Source organism: Castanea sativa, chromosome 5, assembly GCF_040712315.1.
Source record: "Castanea sativa cultivar Marrone di Chiusa Pesio chromosome 5, ASM4071231v1".
Lineage (NCBI taxonomy): Eukaryota > Viridiplantae > Streptophyta > Magnoliopsida > Fagales > Fagaceae > Castanea > Castanea sativa.
Window position 1 is genome coordinate 64,701,384 of NC_134017.1, and position 22,018 is coordinate 64,723,401.

The window sequence follows — 22,018 nt, forward strand, 5'->3', positions numbered from 1 at the left end:
GTTACTGCCAAAACTTCGGGGCTCCTGGTTGTTTGAGGGATCAACAAAGCTTTGGTGGTGTTGGATACCAAGGTGGTGGCAACTTGCACTATATTGTTAGGTGGGCGATCACTCAAGATGGTTCAGAGTTTTTACAGAATATGTTGGCTTCAAGGAACCAAGAGATTATAAATAATTTACTTGATGGGGTTATTGATTCTTTGTCAGAACTGATGATTTCCAAACATGGGTATCATTTCTTTAGTAAGCTTATTGAGTCAGTCAATTACCATCAGTTGCAACAAATTGTAGCAAACATAATAACCCTGCAACCTCTTGGTGAATCGCTTACTAGGCTATCATCAAATTTACACGGGTAACGTTTGAACACTCACTTTTTTCTTTTTCTTTTTTTTTTTTATTGTAAATTATCTATGTTTTATGCTTGTAATTTTACTGAATTGATATATTGAATTTTCGAATTTTCATGGGCAGGTCAAAATCACTTCAAAAGCTTATCAAAGTGCTGGTTGAAAAACCACCCTTGATTTCTGAAGTGATATTAGCTCTATCTGGAGAATTCTTGAAATTGATGAAATATCGAACAGGATCTTTAGTTATTATAAAGTGTTTGGAGGTTGCTAATCCTCAAAGTGAGGTAATTCGGTAATTTCATTAGTATATGTTGAATTAATTCTTTAGACTTCTTCCATTCCTTGTTCATTACATATGATAAATTTGTAATATAACACCTCTTTTAGTTCTAGAGATCCAAAAACATGCAATCATATACTTTGATTAACTATATGTTTCCATGATTCTATTTGAAGTACAGGATAATTTGTCGTCCTTATTACTTTACCATTGTCAATATACTTTTGAGGTTTATTTAGTTTGGACTTTGGAGTTATATGTTTAGAATAATTAGTAATGAAGCCATAATTTAGAATATTTTCATTTTTTGGCAACAATTAATTTGAATTATCTTTTCTGGTTCAGTTACTATACAGTGCAGCCATAAACAACTTGTGTGAGCTAGCCAAAGATGAAGAGGGATGCATATCCTTAAACAAGTTCATCACAAGTAGCAGAGGGTCAGGCAGAGAACAACTCCTACATGCAATTGCAGAAAGCTCATTATATCTCTCTCAAGATCCCTCAGGGTACCAATTTCTTTTAACATCCTATTTTGTGCATTCTTTAACTTAATTTTTTTCCACAAGGGTGCTTTAATTATTTTTTTTTTTTCATATGCAGTTGTTTAATTAATGGGTTGTTTTTTTTTGTTTCTTTAGGAACTATGTTTTGCAACATGTCCTAGGACTCGATGATCCTCAAGTCACTAACAAAATATGCTTACGACTGAAAGGTCACTATGCACACCTCTCTTCACAGAAAGGTGGCAGTTATGTGGTAGAAAAATGCTTGAACTCTATTGGGATGAATTATGTGATTGAGGACTTCCTATGCTACAACAGGCTCTGTCAACTTGCTCGGGATCAATATGGTAACTATGTGATCCAAGCAGCATTGAAAGCCACTAAGGTAAACATTTGAACTAATATAGCTATGGACATTTCAGATTTTATGCACACTAGAAAAATATTCTTATTCTTCACAGCTGATGAATAGCATTGATTTTGCTATCTTCAGGGGCAAGTGATCTTTATAGGTAAAAATTAAAGTATATTTTGGTTATTAGTTATCATAAAGACTGAAAACAATTGCACGTATTTCAAATGCAATTTTCATTAACCTTTAGCATGCCAACTTAAGCTTCCTGATTATTGGTATTTAATTGCTAATTTACCTTCTAAATTTCGAATTTTTCCATTTTTGTCTTCCAGCGTGTAAGTAGCCTATATCATGAACGACTTCTAATGATCCTGCAAGGGAATATGGCTACTCTCCAGTCTGGATATGGAAGAAATGTGTACTGTTTGATTGTCAAAGGGGTTCCACTTGACTGAGCATGGTCATATCTCAGAATGAACCAACCTTCAGTGTGAAGAAAAAGTGTTCTTTGCGTCCTTGTTAATGCTTTGTTTGTTTGTTTGTCTGTTTAGCATATATGAGTACAGCCTTTGTACTCTTTAATTTGTAGTTTCCTAGAGAAGTGTGTAAGTCTATTTTTAAGTATAGGGTTTTGTTAATGTATGCTTTAAGGACATAAGTTAACAAAACCCTTTAGGTATACAGTTTAATTTTTAAAAATCTCACTTTCTGTAAGTTAATTGAAAGTGGGTATATTGTAGGTTCTTCTTTTTGTCTCTCATGAAATTGACCTTGTTTTTAGGTCTGCATGATTTATGTAAACTCTAATGTTGTTATGGGGTGTTTGTTAGGGATTTTGTTTTATATGTTAAATTTGTCTACAATTCTAGCGTGGATCTGTTATAAGCATTTTCACTATACGAGCATGCCGAACTCAAAATTGTTGCCCTAATTTATTTTGTAGAATTGTACAAAATACTTAACTAATGAACTCTTATAAGTTTGCATTGTACTAGCAATGTAAACTATGAATTTTCCTCAACTCATATAAAGGATAGCCCTTATGATGTAACTAATACAATTGAACAATATATTTCCTTTGCTATTCTTTCAATCTTTGATTGACGACACAGAAAGGAAAGAAGAGAAATTTATGAATTAAATGTGTCAAATGCAAAGAAACACACAATCAACTTTTTTATTAGACTTTCATTATTTTTATTGGATGGTAATTTATTCTCTCACAGTTGTTATTGTTCATTGTCAACACACATCATACACTTCACATTTTAAATGTGGATATCACATGTGAAATTATGAATACTTTGTGTACAAAATGGACATTAATAAGTATGACTAAACAATAACCATTACTCAACAGAAAATGACTACTAAACATATGTGTTTGGTCATATCTATTGCTGTGTCTGTGTATCAAGTTGTGGTCATATGTGTTTGGTCATATCTATTTTTATTAAATGTTCATGTGGTCAATTTTTGTCAAATAAAAATGACAAGTCTAATAGAAAAGTTAATTTTGTTACTATAAATACTACAAGGGTTTAGAAAATCAATTTTGTAGCACATAGGATGTATTTGATAAATGAACCATACCTCGAGGATCTCCTTCATCAAGTTGACTAAAGTGGTGATGCTTCGCTTTTGCATTTGGAACCCCCCCCCCCCCCCTCCCTCTTTTCGTGTGTAAAGTTTGATCTTTGAAAATTGTTGACTTTACTCCCACAAAAACAAAATTTTCCCCCACCTTGGCAATTGTTTAATAGGCTTATAGGCATGTTTGAGTGAGGGTTTTGGTTTTATTGTAAAAAAGGAATGAAGGTATGAAACAGATACGTTGCTTTTTTTTCTCTTTTTTTGGACTAACTCTTGTGATCAACAAGTCTAATCCGACAAGTATTGAAAATTATAAATAAATAAAAAAGAATAAATAGATATTATTATTATTTTATTATCTATTGTACTACAAGAACATTTGTCTATAGTTTGTAATATTAGTAGATCCTATTTTGTAGGCAAAGACACGTATTGTCCATAAAACTCTTTAGTATCTTTTAGTTTGCCTTTTTTTTTTTTTTTCTTTTTCTCAACAAAAAAAAAAAAAGTGATGGTGTTGAAAATCGTCAGTAGGTCTATTAACCAAATTCGCAGTCTTTTGCAAAAGGTGAAGAGTAGAAACACCTTAAAAGAGCACCGGTGTGATGCCGACCTAAGACCCTCCAAAGGTTAAGTCGGAAACCGCAATGAACTTTGAAGGAGTTTTCAAATAGTATTTTTTGTACCTCAAAATTAGGGTGTATAGGGGTCTGTGGATAACTGCCTTAGCTGAATTGTAGGGACTTGGTGTTATCCCTCAGCTAACTTGTAGGAGTTGGGATCCATCCCATAGCCGATTTGTAGGAGGAGGGAGATATTCCTTAATTGATTTGTTGGATATGAGATGAGTCATCCCTTAGCTGGTAGTTGTGTGAATGTATGAGAGACTTAAATGGTGCAAGCGTTGTAACTTGGGCTTAGTATGCGCATTTTTACCCGTCCGTCCCAGTGGATTATGGACGGGTGTGGAGGTCAAGCTCGCAAATACTTGTCAGTTTTTGTGCATGACGTGCATCTTGTTGGAGTAATGATATCTTGTGTTAGTGACATCTAGTCTTCCATTTCTGATAGGTAGGTATTTTCAGAGACTAGCTCATTTGGGAAGACTAGCTCAATTGGGAAGACTACATATGGAGTTAGCTGAAAAATTCCCCATCAAAAAGTTTTTTTTTATTCATTAAAAGATACATAGGTGATGACCAATTAAAAAAGGCAAGGCTAAAGTATAAATAATTCATCTCCCAAAATACTTTTTTTTTTGGATAGGAAACATACATTTTAACTTGCTCTTCCTTAATTTTCTTTTATTGTGCAACTACAGAATTGGCGTCTTTGACTTTCCCGCAGTTCTCATAATGGATAATCTTTTATTTTTGTACCATTTCGCTATCACGCGGTATGATTTATGACAAGACATTATGTGCGTATTACAAATCAAAGACTTAGTTGATTTTATCTTGTATTACGATATTTCATTATCAAAAGGACAAGGGCCTCTCTAAAGACAATCACTTCTTCTTTCATTTGCATCAACAACCTTTATATATCTATGACCTTAGTTCAAAATGGAAAAGCAAGGCTTTAATATAAAATCCATCAAATCTAAATAAGGTTGCGTTTGTATCTTGGATTTGGATTTAAATCAATTGGTTTTAAATATCTTGATTCAATTCTAAAAAAAGCCTTGATTTCAAATTTTTTAATTTTAAAATCCCTTATTTGGGTCAATTTTACATGTCAAATGATTTGAAATTTAGAATTGTAAAATTTATTGTTTTTTTCTTGAGAAATTTAAATTTATTGTTTGGTTATCAAAATTTAGATTTAGAATTTTAATATATAATATTTTGGTTTTGAAAATATTATATTAAGTTACTTTTTTACTGAATTTGAGCTAAAATATACTTATACTTTGAAAAACTAAGATTTTATAAAGTTATATATAAAGTTGAAAGCTAAAAATTTGTCGAATAAGTTGGAGGCAACTCAAACTTGCCGAATAATAGCAAAGACTTTATGTTAGAGAGAATGAGGTTGTGTCACGTGGCACAATCCTTGAAATTTTCTTTATTTAGGCTTTTAAATCAACAAATATTACATTTAAATCAAAGTATTAGTTCATTAAATTAGCCAATAGAATAAATGTGTGTGTATATATATATATATATAATTATCTATATTTGTGCAATAATTATTTATATAAATGAATTATATGATTATTTTTATAAACTCTATATAAGAAATAAATTTTAGTTGGAATAATAATATAGTAATAAATTTAGAATATGACATTCTTACTTATGTTTAGTTGCTAATTCTTTAAATTTCCTAATTCCTTTCAGTTACATGTTATATATATATATATATATATATATATATATATATATATATATATATATATATATATATATATATATATATATGAGTTAGGTTCAAGTTACTCCTGATATAACTCTAAGCAATATTACACCACCAAATAACTTGTTATAGAATTCATATTTTGAAAATTTCACCGTTGAATTATATGTTCTATATGTTCTTAACATTCATGTTAGTTTTCATATCAATTAGATATTATTTACCATTCGACCCATAAACTTATATTTTATACATTATTTTAAACTACAAAAACTTGAATTTAAACAATTAATTAATGATATGACTATTAATATTTGATTACCTTGAAATTTTGCAAGCATGAAGAATATATGAAGATAATGTAATCTAATGGGGAATTTTTCAAAATTCACATCCAATTAAAAAATATTGAATGGTGTAATATTGCTTAAAGTTACACCAGGTGTAACTTTAACCTAACCCATTATATTTGTGTGTGTGTAATAGAAGAAATATATTTATTTTGTTATAGAATAATGAAATTTTAATATCATTTTTCTAAGATTTATATGAGAAGTAATTTTTTTTTTATGTGAGAAATAATTGAAACATTATATCATGCAACAATTGAAGCAATGTCCAACAAGGGGGGGGGGGGTAATAATTGAAGGATATATGCATTTTTTTTAGTAGGCATGAAACATGCTTATCTATATTAACCACTATATCATGCAATTTTCAATTTGTGAAAACACACACACACATACTACACTACTCTTCGTGTCTTTCTATTTTTTCTATAAAATGACAAAAGATTACAAATTTTTACAAGGAAATTTATTGAATTTTTTTTTTTTTACAAATCGATAATTGGAGATCTAAATTATGAATGTCTCTATTGAAAATTGAGGTACCAATTAATTAAGCTACATGATTCTTGGTAAAACTTATTGAAATATTGGAGAAAACTAATAATAAGTTGTATGCACATCGTACAGAAAATCGTGCAGAAATTTAGCTAATAGGCACTTAAAGACTCAAATTGTTTAGTGAGCCAGAAAAAGGGTTCCATGGAAATTTTTTCTCCCACCAACTTTAACGGTACACCAACACCACCACCAATTGGTACAAGGTAATGATATTGTTAGGTGGGCGAACACTCAAGATGGTTCACAATTATGTTGCATGTTTTCAAGGAACCAAGAAACTATAAATAATTTACACTGTATTGATGATTTCCAAACATCGGTACTATTTCTTTTGTGAGCTTATTGCAAATTGTAGTAAAGATAATAACCCTACAAACATAGGTACTATTTCTTTTGTGAGCTTATTGCAAATTGTAGTAAAGATAATAACCCTACAACCTCCTGGTGAATCGCTTATTAGGGTATCATCAAATTTACACAAGTAATATACCTTTAACACAGGTAATGATATTGAATTTTCTTGGGTAGATCAAAATCACTTCAAAAGCTTATCAAAGTGCTTGTTGAAAAACCACCTTGATTTCTGAAGTGATATCAGCTCCATCCAGAGAATTCTTAGAATTGATGAAATATCAAACATGATCCTTCGTTATTACAAAGTGTTTGGAGGTTGCTAATGCTCTTGGCTTAAATGTATAATGACAAATCATTATAGTTTGGTAGAACATCTTGCACTTAAAGGATATTGTTACCTCTCTTATATTGGAAGCTAATAGCTATCTTTGCATTATTATGGTGAAGCACAGGCTAAGGCTAGAAATTTGCAAAGATCTCACGGCAAGTTGTCCAAAAGTAAGAACCTAGCACCTGTAACTTCAATTTCCAAAAATATGAAGAAAAAAGAACTTAATTTCTAGTAAAAGCGTTAAACACAACCCACTTCTCAAACAACCTATAATCTCTCAAATGGAGAGAAAAATTCATAGGCAAACAGTTAATAGTGGAGTATCTAACATACAGCACCTAAAAAACTAAGTTTTTACCCTTCATACTATAAGTGAATACAACTAGCAACTATGTACCGTTTAAAATAATAATAATAATAATAATAATAATAACCACACAATATCTACATTCTTGAGAGGAACCTAAAGACATAAAATTCTTTTAACACCATTGCAATTTCACAATCAACAAGTTGTGTAGACTACAAAGCAGAGCATACTAGGAAAATCTAGATTTCCCGCTAAGTAGTTGAACTTTTGAACTATGCATAAGAGACACACTGAACGTTTTGAGATTCCAAGACAGTCCTTGCAGCTTCCATGACTACTTGTCCGCTAACATAGTGCTTTCGACACACGGGCATGTAGACATCAGCCCCACCAATCAGTTCAGTCTGTGCTTCCTCTGTTTTCCTTAAGGTGAAGAAAGCACGTTTACCACAAAGTTCACAGCGAGAAGTTAATTTGGTCACAGAATCAGCCAGGGGAATTATATCCAGCACAGAACCAAAGCTCCTCCTGTCAACAATATTTATATTCACCATTAAAATGATCTTGTTTAATTTTCCAAGTAATGTAGTACAATGCAATAAAGGTTTTTTAGTAATAAGCAAAAACTCTCACCGCAAAAGAATAGGTGATGATCTAAAAAGCCTTTATATGAATGGTGGTAAATTATAATTAGATAAAGAAAAAAAAAAGTTAGGAGCTTATAATAATTGGTCGCCTATTTAAATACCTTAAATAATCACCATCTAGTCCAGCAACTATTACTGTTTTGCCATCATTATCAGCAGCTTCACGACAGAAATCATAAAGGTCCTCAAAGAATTGAGCTTCATCAATACCAATCACATCTAACTGTCACCATATACAGGTCAAAACCAAGTATCATTCCTAGTTGTACATTAAAAAATTATGAAACTTAAATGCAATAATGTTACCACAAAACCACTAAGTCGTTACTACGACAGTGCACATTTACAAAATAACAGTTACTTTATTTCAAATTGATCAGGCTAATAGTTTTGTAGATTTACACAGAGAGAAAAATAGTTCTGTATATTTACAGAAGAATGGATAACTGCCCGTTACACATGTATCGCAAATGGTGACATTGAAATACCTTATCATATGCATCAAGACCAAATTTCTGTCTGAATGATGACAAAGCTGGTAAGGCCAAGCATGGCAATTTGGCCCCATCATGTGTAACAATTGAATCCAATCCATATCTTGTATCCTTATTTGATTTTATTAGTGCCACACTTCTGCATAACAGACATGCAAAAAAGAAATAAAAAATCATAGGAATAATTTCAAAAAAAAGTTTAACATTATTCAGTAAAATCGAGTATTTGAATACTTGCTGCCCTGTATTAGCAAAAAGAAGCAAGGAAATTTTTTTCCAACAAAAGTTTTGGCGTTTTTGTAGTTGACAAGGGTGTGCAGTGAGATGCTTCACAAAGTTGAAGTATCTCTTGAAGCAGCAATATCAACTATGGTGATAGCAGCCCCCATAGTTATCCAACAAATCTTGAGAAAAATAATGGGTTTGATTTGAAGTGATACGGATCTTGCAAAAAATGACTTTAGATGCGTATACGGATAAAGTGGGTTAAGGGAGGGGACTGTGTAATTTCTAGGAGGATGAGAACTAAGAAAAGATTGAGAAAGCAGTAAGGAGGAGTGATTCCATATCTTGCAAAAATGACACATAATTTGAAAGCTTCTGTTTTAATTTTGGAATTCTTTTTATATGATTTAAATTTAGTTTGGGAACTTGAGACAAGCAGAGTAAGGAATGCCAAGAATAAACAGCTGCATTTCTCATCTATCAGATCATACAACCAAGCCTTAATCCCAAAATTTTGGGGTTGAATTATCATATATCATATCATGCAAAATATTATGCACTTGTCATTGATCATGTACCATATCATACAACAAAAACAACATCCAAGCCATAATCCCAAAATTTTGGTGTTGGCTTCTCATGTCATATCATATCTTGCAATTTTTTATAAACTTGTCATTGATCTAGATTGTCTGTGAATTCTAGTATTAGACAAAACATATTTTTACCTTTACACATAATCATTAAACCTGAACAGACTGAACACATAGATGCATCTAAAAGGATCAATATGCATTACAAAATGCAATCTTTTCAGCATTATCAGGACACTGAACAGATCAACCTACATGCTTGGCAGTTGGACTGGCTCTATTGTTTCTGTACCGAGTTTATAAACTGACACGAAATGATTTTCTTTGGCACAGATTTTTTTTTTTTTTTTAACATTCCCGAAGAATGCAATAAATAAATGACCCTGATGTCTAATTAGAAAATATTTGGCATGTAACTGATATCCATTGAGGCTCACCCATTAGTGGTCTTCCTGATTCTATAAAATTTATGAAAGCACTAAGGTTTTAGGCATACATCTCTTACTCTCTCAAATGGCCCTGCTTCACAAAGAGAGAGAATCACAGGAAATGAGCCTTTTCCACGACATGAGTTAGTTGTCACTTAGATCAGGAACATAACCTGCATCCTTTAAAATGCAAGTCATTCCTCTGATCAACTCATATATCTCCTTAGATTGTTTATGAGATTTATCACCCTTAAAAAAGAATTTGGCCCAATTTTGAACCTCTATTCTGCTATAACTAGGCTCCTTTATGATCCCCAATTCCCTCATCACAGCCCTAACCTCTATAACATTGTCCCAAAACCCAGAGGCGGCATAAGCATTAGACAAGACCACATTTTCCAGGATTTTTGGGTTTTAATTCAAAAAAATTCTTTGCTGCAAGCTTTACCAAGTCCATGTCTCCATGAACCCTACAAGCCCCAAGCAAAGCACCCCACATCACTGAGTGCTCCTTAGAAGGTGTATCCAGAACAAACTCATACACCTCTTGTAACCGACAGCATGCCCTAAAAGATCAACCATAGTAGCATAATGTTTTCCTCTTGGCTGAATTCCATAATCTTTGGTCATAGATGAAAAGTATGCCCAACTCATCAACCAACCCTCCATGGCTACAAGCAGAAAGAACTGAATGAAAAGTAACATAATTTGGTTTGAGGCCTTCATTTTTCATCCCATGAAAAGATTCCAAAACCTCTAAAACTTTTCCATGCTGACCATAATCAGAGGTTAAAGCAATCCACATAACAACATTCCTATTTAAAGACTTGTCAAATACCTGATGCCCATCAGATAAACTACTGCATGTAAAGTACATGTCCATGAGGGCACTATTGACTACCACATATTCCCTAATTTGACATTTGATCATGACACCATGGGCCTGTTTCCCATGCTTAAGTGTTGCTAAAGTGGCCCAGGATCTGAAGACTGATGTGGAGGTATACTGATCTGGTATAAAACCAGTCTGTCTCATCTTGTAATAAAGATTTAACCCTACTTCTTCAAGCCCCTTTTGCACATAACCTGCAATCATTGCATTCCATGAAACCAAGCTTTTTTCCCGCAAATTATCAAACAGAATGTGAGTAGTTCCTAGATCCCCTGATTTCATATATAATATCAACAACTTTGACTTTGAATACTTGTTGGGATCATATCCAACAACAACCATTAGTGCATGGGATTCTTTTACCCTTCTTGTGCTCTTTTCTAAATATGCATTCCTGCAATAGAAGAGCATAAGTTCCTGGTTCCACTCACACTCCCACAGTGCACAACAGCCCCACAGCTTCCCTCAATCTTCCTGAAACGCAAAGACCATTTAACATTTTATTGAATTGGAGGTAGCTCTTGCAAGGCTCAACCTGAAAGCTGATCATAGTCGAATTCCATCAATTGAACCAATACATTGTCAAATCTACTCTTTCCTCATTCTAAAAATAATACACGCATGTCAATTCCATCAAACCTTGAGCTTTACAACAATCACAGTACATAAATAAGTATGTATATAGTAATGGAAAATTCCATTCAAATAGCCAAATATTCAAATTACCCAATCCACTACTGAACCTAAAGATCATGCATTTGGCACAGAAAATGATATTACCCACCAAAAAAATGCAGCATTTTATCAACAGCCTGCATGAATTCAAGCTCAAATTCAATTATAATAAATACATACATTCAATTATAATAAATACATACATAAATATGTATGTAAAAACGGTGACATTCCATTCAGATAGTCAAATATTCATAGTACCTAATTCACCACTGAACCTAAAGATTACACAAAAACAATAGTACCCACCCCCAAAAAAAAAAAATCTAAATATTTTATAAAAAATCTGCATAAATTCATGCTCAAAATTCAATCATAAAACATAAATAAATATTTATTAAAAGGCAGCATAACTCCAATCACATAGCTAAATATTCAAACTACACTTTTCACCTAAGACATTTCATATTTGGCAGAATAACAACACTATCCACCAAAAAAAGCAGCAATCTCATAAACAACCCACTTAAATGTAGGCTCAAATTCAATCATAATACATAAATTTTAAAAGGAAACATTTCCATCCAAAAAGTCAAACTACCCAATTCAGTACTGAACCTGAAAGATCTCATCTTTGACACTAAAACAACACCACACACCAAAAAGAGCTAAAAAAAAAAATCAAGCATGTATATGACACAAAGAAATAAACTAAAACTAGTGAAAGTTACCAAACCTGCCATTGCTGCTCTCAGATTGAATTCTGCGAAGAAGGGTGGTGGTTTTTCCGGCGAACATCGGGCCAACGATCACGTGAATCTCTCCCGGCGGAAGAGTCGCCGGCTCCATGTGCACATCACGACTTTGGATTGAATGAATCGAACAAGTGGGAGAAAGGGTTGTGGGTTTTAGGGGAAGGAGAGTTGTTGTGGGGTTGGGATTGCATGGAAAGGACTTGGAGGTGAGGAGGGGAAGATGAGTGGCTTTGGGGAGTTGAAGAGTGAAGGCTGACAACGTTGGAGTTAGGATGGACTTCATTCTTGAAATAGTTAACATGTGTGTGTCTGAGGAGTGATTGAGAGAGAGAGGGGTTTAAGAGTTTAAATTTGGCATTTTGTGAGGGTTTTACTTTGGAGGGAAAGAGTAAAGACACAAATGGGGGGAGATAGACAAAGAAGAGGAAAAGATGTGGAGAAATTTGGGCTTTTTTAAACAAGAGGTTTGTTGGGTTGGGTTCGAGTCAAAACATTATAGCAGATTTTTGATCTTCAAATTTTTGAAAAAATTTTAAATTGTATTTAAATTTTAATCACTCAAATCCAAATCTTACTACCAAACTGTTGACACCTCATCTTGCAACCCACATTTAACCTCACCTGAAGGGTAAAAGGGTAATTTTTCTTTGAAAATACGCATCTTGATTCTAGTCATTAGATCCTTAATCTCATTTCACCAAAATTATCCTTATGTTGTAACGATCAAATCGACTGGTCATAATCCCTAATCGGACTACCGGATTGAAAGTTATCATCAAATCAATTTTAATGACTGAGATGCATTATCACAAATTGAGTTTGACCATATGTGAATATGAACAATTGATTTCAATTGGTTATATGTATAATCAATTTTAGATCAATGATGTGTCATAATTTGATTGGTTAGGACTACATTTTATGGTAGGGTTGCACACACCTAATTAACTAGATAATTAAACATTAATTATTCAATGAGTAATTTGTGCAATTATCTTTTAATTAGAGTAAATTTGGAATCAATTAAGTCTGAAATGGAAGTGATTGGAGTCATTTAATGTTAATTGAGAGCTAATTTGGGACCTATTAATGTTAATTGTGCTGAAACCATTCTCTAACAAATGACCTCTGCTCACTATTTCATCGATATCTCTCAGAATATTTTGAATCTATGAATGAGGTTAATTTTCCCAAAAACTAGACATTCAGGGCTTCAGTTTGAGCATAAGAATGAGACAATTCCGACTAAAATTGAGTCAGATATGATTTTTTTAAGTTGGCTCTACAGGCTGTTACAGCAGCTATAGGAAAACCGAATTTTAGCTTACTCCTCACTCCCACCAATTTCTACATTTAATACTCCAAATTTTCCCCAAGACTAAAATGAGGTCTAAGTTCATGATTCTTTGTTGTTAACGTACACTCATATGTGGGCTTGGCCCATCTAGATCACTTACTTGTAGAGCACACATTGTACTACTTGTACTGCACTCATATTTACTTGTACAGCACTCATATGTCTCCTATATAAAGGCACTCATGTATATTATTTTACTTGAGAAATACAATACTATTCAATTCAGTATTTCTAACATGGTATCGAGCCCTTTGCTCGACCTTTCTTCGCAGTCTTGTCTTTATTGGTGTAACTCCATTCTTCATATTGCTTCCGTTGTCACAATAACTGCCACAGTCTTTCGCCGTTGAACCTTTGAGTCTTCCAGACATCGTCCTCAGGTTCCGGATCTGTAGTAGCCGCCGTTGGGGAGTTCGAACACTGCAAAGACCACTGCCTTTTCTGGCTCCGCCGTGAATATTGCTCCGAAAAATTTTCCGAAGGTACCACGAAGATCGTCTTGCTCCGATCTACCTGTTTGTGAAAACCTTACAGTCATCAGAGTCTCCACGCGCCCTCACGCGCCGCCCAAATTTTCTGCACTGCAGGTCACGCTCCCACGCGCCTCCACGTGCCGAACCGAGCCGCCACGCGCCGAAACTCCTTCTCAAGCGCTGCCACGCGCCGCCACGCACCAGATTCATCCTGCTGACGTCAGCCCTAGCCACGTCATCTGCCACGTCAGCTGCCACGTCATCTACCACGTCATCGCTGATGTCACTTCCAGCGCGCTGCTGACGTCACCTTTGACCGTTGACCGTTGACTTTGACCGTTGACTTTTTCTAGAGTTGACTTTTTTCAGGCCAAGTTCTCCTTACTCAGTTTTTCGCGTAGATTTCATTTTTGCAGTCTGTTTTTGCATATTGTGTCTCTAAATGGATAAAAATGATGTTTTTCTTTCTCGCCCCATCAATACTGTATTGGAGGGGACTAGGAATTACTTATCTTGGTCTCAAGCTATGCGCAGTTTCCTTAAGGGTCGCATGCTCTGGCATTATTGCACTGGTACAATCACTATTCCTATAAAGGGGGCAAGTGAAGAAGATACTGCTTTTCTCAATCGCATGATTGAATGGGATAGTCACAATCACATGATCCTCACATGGATTCGAAATATTTTCATTCCCTCCATCTCCAATTTGCTGGGCGGCTTTGATGATGCGAAATCAGCATGGGATATGTTGGCCAAAAAATACTCTACCACTCACGGATCCATGAAATATCAGTTAGTGGTTGAATTGCATCAACTCAAGCAAGAACCGGGGCAGTCCATCAATGACTACTATGATCAGCTTCGCTTCATTTGGGACCAAATTGACCTTTTTGATCCAACTTGGGCATGCTCAAAAGATGCCCAACAATATGCTGCTATTAGAGATGAATTTCGTCTCTATGAGTTCTGATGTCACGAGGACTATGAGCCCATTCGAGGTCGGCTTCGAATCGTTGTCCTCCTCCCTCTCTCCAATCTTCTTGTGAATGAGTTAGTCGGAGAAGAAGCTCGCCTTGAAACTCTTCGAGCCCGAGGATAAGTTTAATGTTCTAGCCCTTACCTCCTTCCATAGAGCAACCTCGGCACTCGGGTGATTCTTCGGCTCCGGCAATCGTCGCGGGCAGAGACCAATAAAAAGTTCTACAACTATTGCAAGCGCCATGGCCACACTATTGAGACTTGTTACCGTCGCAACAAATCTCTTGCTGCGATTGCTAACAACGAGTCTACTCCGCCAATGCCTCCCATTTCGAGTGAGTCCCGGTCTTAGGATCCCTATTAACCTCTCACCCAGCGACTTACAAGAGATCATAGCTCAGCCGTTCGTATGGGTTTGGTAATGCATCTCTTTCCACTTTGCTCTCTCGGTTTACCCGGTAAGTCTCAAACTTGGCTTTTTGATTCTGCCTGTTGCAATCACATGACACCTCACTCGTCCTTATTCTCCAAACTTAACCCTGCTCCACATCCCCTCAATATTCACATAGCTGATGGTTCCACCATGCATGAGAATAGTCTTGGTTTTGTTTCAACCTCCAACCTCTCTGTTCCTAGGGTCTACTATGTTCCTGACCTATCCTATAATTTGTGTTCTGTGGGACAATTAGCTGAACTAGGTTATCGCCTTATTTTTTACTATTCTGGGTGTATTGTGCAGGATCCGAGGATGGGGCAAGAGCTTGGGACCGGCCCTAGAGTTGGGCGTATGTTTCCAGTGGATAATCTTCATCTTCCACCTGTTGCTCTGGTGTCTGTTGCTGCTGTTGCTGTTGCGGTATCTTCCTTACCTTCTCTCTCACTTTAGCACTCTCATCTTGGTCATGCACCCTCTTCTCGGGTACAACAGTTAGCTTCTAACGGTCTGTTAGGTTCTGTGTCCAAAGACAATTTTGATTGTACTTCATGCCAGTTAGGAAAACAGCCAGCTTTACCTTTTAATAATAGTGATTCTATTTCTAATAGTATTTTTAAGTTAATTCATTCTGATGTTTGGGGACCTTCTCCTATTGCTAGTATTGGTGGATCTCGCTATTTTGTTGTATTCATCGATGATTATTCTCGTTACAGTTGGATATTTCCTATGAAATCTCGTTCTGAAATTTTGCCAATATACAGTAACTTTGCAAAAATGGTTGAAACCCAATTCTCCAAAAGAATCAAAATATTTCGTTCTGATAATGCTCTTGAATACACTCAATATGCTTTTCAAACTCTGTTACACTCCTATGTGCTTGTACATCATCTAACTTGTCCGGTACCTCTCGGCAAAATGGTTGGTGAACGTAAACTTCGTCATATTCTTGACACTTTGTTCGTACTCTTCTTTTTACGCAAGGTTCCTCCTCCATTATGGGGTGGTACTCTTCATCTTGTTCACACCATTAACCGTATTCAAGCAACTGTCATCCATAATCCAAACTCCGTATGAGTGCCTCTTTGGGTCACCCACGACTATCATCACCTTCACTCTTTTGGATCGCTTGTTTCGTTCTTCTTCGGTCTCATGAGCACTGACAAACTTGAGCCTCGATCTAGACTTTGATGTTTCCTTGGTTATAGCGAAACCTGAAAAGGGTATTTGTTATGATCCTATCTCTCATCGCCTTCGTGTTTCTCGTAATGTTGTCTTCTGGGAACATCGCTTGTTTGTTGAGCTCTCTCATTTTCGTTCTTCCCTCACTACCTCATCTGTGCTTGAAGTTTTTCCAGAAGAGTCTCATGTTCCTTCTCCAACTCCAATTGATCCTCCTTTAGACTTCTCTATACAAACACCCAATCCTTTTAATGTCTCTTCTGGACAGGTCGAAGATGAGCAGATTGATGACGAGCTACCCCAACTCGAGCCTGGGTCCCCTGCTCCTGCTCCGCTTGAAGATCCTCCACAAGATCTTCCACCTTCACAAGACATTCCACCTCGTCACTCAACCCGGGTAAGATCCATTCCTACACATTTACTTGATTACCATTGTTACACTGCACTTGCTACACTCCACGAGCCTCAAACCTATCTTGAGGCCTCCACTGACCCTTTATGGTAGATTGCAATGAAAGAGGAAATTGATGCATTAACCAAAAACCATACTTGGGACTTAGTTCCTCTCCCTCCTAGACAGTCTGTGGTTGGTTGTAAGTGGATCTACAAGATTAAGACTCGCTCAGATGGGTCCATTGAGCGCTATAAGGTTCGCCTTGTTGCAAAAGGTTTTACACAGGAGTATGGGATTGATTATGAAGAGACCTTTGCACCAGTTGCCCGCATCTCATCTGTTCGTGCCCTCCTGGCTGTTGCTGCTGCTAGACAATGGGATCTTTTTCAGATGGATGTTAAAAATGCATTCCTTAATGGGGACTTGAGTGAAGAAGTTTACATGCAACCTCCTCCAGGTCTCTCCATTGACTCCAAAAAAGTTTACCGCCTTCGCCGAGCATTGTATGGTCTTAAACAAGCTCCTCGAGCCTGGTTTGCAAAGTTTAGCTCTACTACTTTTCGTTTGGGTTACACTACTAGTCTTTATGATGCTGCCTTATTTCTTCGTCGTACTGATAAAGGCACCATTCTACTTCTCCTCTATGTGGATGATATGATCATAACTGGTGATGACTTTAGTGGCATACAAGAACTCAAGGATTTTCTTAGTCAGCAGTTTGAGATGAAAGATCTTGGACATCTTAGCTATTTCTTGGGGCTTGAAATCACTCTTTCCTCAGATGGTCTTTATATTACTCAAGCCAAGTATGCTTCTGATCTTTTGTCTCGTGCTGGACTCACTGACAGCAAGACTGTTGACACCCCAGTTGAACTTAATGCGCATCTGACTCCCTCGGGGGGGAAACCATTGTCTAATCCTTCTCTTTACAGACGATTAGTTGGCAGCCTAGTTTATCTCACAGTTACTCGTCCAGACATTTCTTATGCTGTTCATCAGGTCAGCCAGTATTTGTCTGCTCCACGGTCGACTCACTATCTTGTTAACTGCGCATTCTTCGTTACTTGAAGGGCACTCTTTTCCATGGCCTTTTCTACTCAGCTCAATCTCCTCTTGTACTTCGTGCATTCTCTGATGCTGATTGGGCAGGAGATCCCACTGATCGTAGGTCCACCACTGGCTATTGTTTTCTACTTGGCTCTTCCTTGATTTCTTGGCGAAGTAAGAAACAAACCTTTGTGGCCCGCTCCAGTACTGAAGCAGAATATCGTGCTCTTGCTGATACCACATCTGAGCTTCTTTGGTTACGATGGCTTCTTACAGACTTAGGTGTGTCTACATCCTCTGCTACACCTCTTTATTGTGCTAATTAGAGTGCCATTCACATTGCTCATAATGATGTCTTCCATGAACGGACTAAACATATTGAGATTGATTGTCATTTTATCCGTTATCATCTTGTTCATGGTGCTCTTAAGCTCTTCTCCGTCTCCTCCAAAGATCAACTTGCAGACATCTTCACCAAGTCCCATCCTAAGGGACGCCTTCGTGATTTGGTTGACAACCTCAAGTTGGTCTCACATCCACCTTGAGTTTGAGGGGGCTGTTAACGTACACTTATATGTGGGCTTGGCCCATCTAGATCACTTACTTGTAGAGCACACATTGTACTACTTGTACTGCACTCATATTTACTTGTACAGCATTCATATGCCTCATATATAAAGGCACTCATATATATTATTTTACTTGAGAAATACAATACTATTCAATTCAGTATTTCTAACATTTGTCAACCCTCATTGATGGCCTTTCATTCATATTTCCTCCACCACTACTATATAAACCCTCCCTCTCCTTCATTCCAAGACACACAAAAAAAAACCTTCTCTCTTCTCCTCTCTTGAGTTCTACGAATTTGAGTAGTCTTGTCATATCTTGGTCTTCTTGACACTCAAGGTATTGAGTAAGACTCACTCTTCCTCTCCTAACTTTTTTTTTCCTCCACCCTTAGGATCTCCCTCAAGAGTCTCCTCATCCATTATATGGATTTTGCATAAAGGTATAATCATTTTCCCTAATTATTTTTTTCGTGTTGCCATGATGAGAGTTTAAGATTAAAGCATGATAGTAATCATTTAAATTCTCTTGAATATGTTTGAATGTTCTTAATTGTTCTTATATGTTCTTCACATGTTCTTGTTTGTTCATTACATGTTCATGCCTAACACTAGTTTTAATTTTAAATCCGCATAAAAAATATGAAAAACATGTTTGTTTAATAATTCTTTCAAATCCTTGAATTTAGGATATCACCATCTACACACATTCACTATAATTTATTTTTCAAATCCAAATGCAATATTTAATAAATTGAATTAGGGTTTATCACATGCACACACTTTAAATTGAACATGCAAATTGATTAATAACATATTGGATGATGTGATATGAATGTTGGTCACCATAGTCTAGAAGACCGGTTTCACCGGGCAAGGTGGGTGTCTAACACCTTCCCACCTTGTAACATAGCATCCGAACTTAGATCAATGGTTAATAGACCAATGTTTATCCTTGTAATTTTCAAATTTTAGATTGTAACTAGGAAACAAAGTTATGTACTTTATCTTAGATTGTATCTAGGACCAAAGCCATGTAATTTTCCTATGATCAATATAAATTTAATTGAAAATTAATAAAATGAGGAAATTTTCAATTTTGGTTTTCTTATTTATCCCAATAATTAAATAAGTGGCGACTCCATTGTAAAGCCCTTAATTTAAAAAGGAAAATATAACTAATCGAACCTCCATTTTGAGAGGCAATAACACGACTTCACCCATTCATGTGGGTTTGACCCAACACTCTATAAAAACGGGCCGGGGGCGGAATCTCTCATAGTGGCGACTCCACTGGCCCATTTTTATAGAGTGTCGGGTCAAACCCATGTGAATAGATGGAGTCGTGTTATTGCCTCTCAGAATGAAGGTTCGACTGATTATATTTTCCCCTTTAAATTAAAGGTTTTACAATGGAGTTGCTACTTATTTAATTATTGGAAAAATAAGAAAAATAAAATTGAAAAATTCCTCATTTTATTAATTTTCAATTGAATTTACATTGATCATAGGAAAATTATATGGCTTTGGTCCTAGATACAATCTAAGATAAAGTACATGGTTTTGTTTCCTAGTTACAATCTAAAAATTGAAAATTACATAGATAAGCATTTAATCTACTAACCCTTGATTTAAGTTCGGAGGCTATGTTACAAGGTGGGAAGGTGTTAGGCACTCACCTTGCCTGGTGAAACCGGTCTTCTAGATTATGGTGGCCAACATTCATATCACATCATCCAATATGTTATCAATCAATTTGCATGTTGAATTTAATGTGTGTGCATGTGATAAACCCTAATTCAATTTATTAAGCATTGCATTTGGATTTGAAAAATAAATTTTAGTGAATGTGTGTGGATGGTGATATCCTAGATTCAAGGCTTTGAAAGAATTATGAAACAAACATGTTTTTCATATTTTTTATGTAAATTTAAGATCAAAACTAGTGTTTATGCATAAACATGTGATGACCAACCAAAAACATGTGAAGAACACATAAAAACATTTAAGAATATTCAAAATATTCAAGAGAATTTAAATAATTATTATCATGCTTTAATCATAAATTCTCATCATGGCAATACAAAAAAACAAGTTAGGGAAAGGGATTATACCTTCATGCAATATCTATATGGTGGATGAGGAGACTCTTGAGGGAGGTCCTAAGGGTGGAGGAAAAGAAGAGTTAGAAGAGAAAAAGTGAGTCTCACTCAATACCTTGAATCTCAAAAAGACCAAGATATGACAAGACTACTCGACTTCCTAGAACTCAAGAGAGGAGAAGAGAGGGGTTTTTTTGTATCTTGGAATGAAGGAGAGGGAGGGTTTATATAGTAGTGGTGAAGGAAATATGAATGGAAGACCATTAATGAGGGTTGACAGAGAATCATGAACTTAGATCTCATTTTAGCATTGGGGAAAATTTGGAGCATTAAATATAAAAATTAGTGAGAGTGAGGAGCAAGCCAAAATTCGGTTATCCCGTAGCTGCTGTAACAGCCTGTAGAGCCAACTTCAAAAAATCATATTTGACTCAATTATGATCGGAATTATCTCGTTCTTGTGCTCAAATTGAAGCCCCAGATGTCTAGGTTTTGGGAAAATTGACCTCATTCACAGATTCAAAATATTCTGAGAGATATCGATGAAATGATGAGCAGAGGTCATTTGTTAAAAAATGGTTTCAGCACAATTAACTTTAATAGGTCCCAAATTAGCTCCAATTAACATTAAATGACTCCAATCACTCCCATTTTAGACTTAATTGATTCCAAATTGACTCTAATTAAAAGATAATTGCACAAATTACTCATTGAACAATTAATGTTTAATTATTTAGTTAATTAGGTGTGTGCAACCCTACCATAAAATGTAGTCCTAACCAATCAAATTATGACACATCATTGATCTCAAATTGATTGTACATATAACCAATTGAAATCAATTGTTCATATTCACATATGGTCGGACTCAATTTGTAATAGTGCATCCTAGTCATTAAAACTTAATTTGATGATAACTTTCAATCTGGTGGTCCGATTAGGGCTTATGATCAGTCGATTTGATCGTTACAACATCAAAATCATTTTGGTGAAATGAAATTAAGGATCTAATGACTAGAATCAAGATGCATATTTTCAAGGCAAAATTACCCTTTTACTCTCCAGGTGAGGTTAAATGCGGGTTGCAAAATAGAGTGTCAACAGAAACACATAGGACAAGTGGAAACTAAGCATAGTAAATAGGGAAAGAAAAAAACAAAAAACAAAAAAAAGAAGCTTTTTTTACTAAAAAGATTTAAAAAAAAAATTGTTTCCCATGTGCTCCAAACAACATAGTTTAAAATAAATAAAAAAATCTACACCATTTTAAGTTGCGACATATAAGACTATATCTCAATAATAAAAATAGATGAAAGCTCTTCTAAAAAAAAAAAAATGAAAGTACTTGAAATTAAAATGTCACATACAAATTTTCAAATAGTAGACATTTTTGATAAAACAGTAGAACAAATTTTCAGACTAT

The 22,018-nt window shown here is 35.3% G+C and overlaps 2 protein-coding genes across 2 annotated transcripts; one reads left to right on the forward strand and one right to left on the reverse strand.

Moving 5' to 3' along the window:
- Positions 1-571: 571 nt before the first annotated feature.
- On the forward strand, positions 572-1,949 carry LOC142635618 (pumilio homolog 12-like). The gene is made up of 4 exons (XM_075809753.1): positions 572-637; positions 979-1,142; positions 1,275-1,524; positions 1,827-1,949. Exons 1-4 carry the CDS (start codon positions 572-574, stop codon positions 1,947-1,949), a joined length of 603 nt encoding a protein of 200 aa, XP_075665868.1.
- A 5,483-nt stretch (positions 1,950-7,432) lies between these two features.
- Positions 7,433-12,419, reverse strand: LOC142636723 (thymidine kinase a-like). Its single transcript, XM_075811009.1, has 4 exons — positions 12,039-12,419; positions 8,484-8,628; positions 8,097-8,218; positions 7,433-7,876 (listed from the first exon to the last, which is right to left on the reverse strand). Exons 1-4 carry the CDS (start codon positions 12,356-12,358, stop codon positions 7,621-7,623), a joined length of 843 nt encoding a protein of 280 aa, XP_075667124.1. The 5' UTR covers positions 12,359-12,419; the 3' UTR covers positions 7,433-7,620.
- Positions 12,420-22,018: the final 9,599 nt, after the last annotated feature.

Bases quoted from the DNA above. Each gene is read 5' to 3' on its own strand.
- LOC142635618 (XM_075809753.1), top strand. From the start codon at position 572: ATGAAATATCGAACAGGATCTTTAGTTATTATAAAGTGTTTGGAGGTT. The intron at 1,143-1,274 runs GTACCAATTTCT...TTGTTTCTTTAG, and splicing joins CTCTCTCAAGATCCCTCAGG to GAACTATGTTTTGCAACATG. The intron at 1,525-1,826 runs GTAAACATTTGA...TTTGTCTTCCAG, and splicing joins CAGCATTGAAAGCCACTAAG to CGTGTAAGTAGCCTATATCA.
- LOC142636723 (XM_075811009.1), bottom strand. From the start codon at position 12,358: ATGTTAACTATTTCAAGAATGAAGTCCATCCTAACTCCAACGTTGTCA. The intron at 8,219-8,483 runs GTATTTCAATGT...ATATGGTGACAG, and splicing joins GTCTTGATGCATATGATAAG to TTAGATGTGATTGGTATTGA. The intron at 7,877-8,096 runs GTATTTAAATAG...TATTGTTGACAG, and splicing joins CTAGATGGTGATTATTTAAG to GAGGAGCTTTGGTTCTGTGC.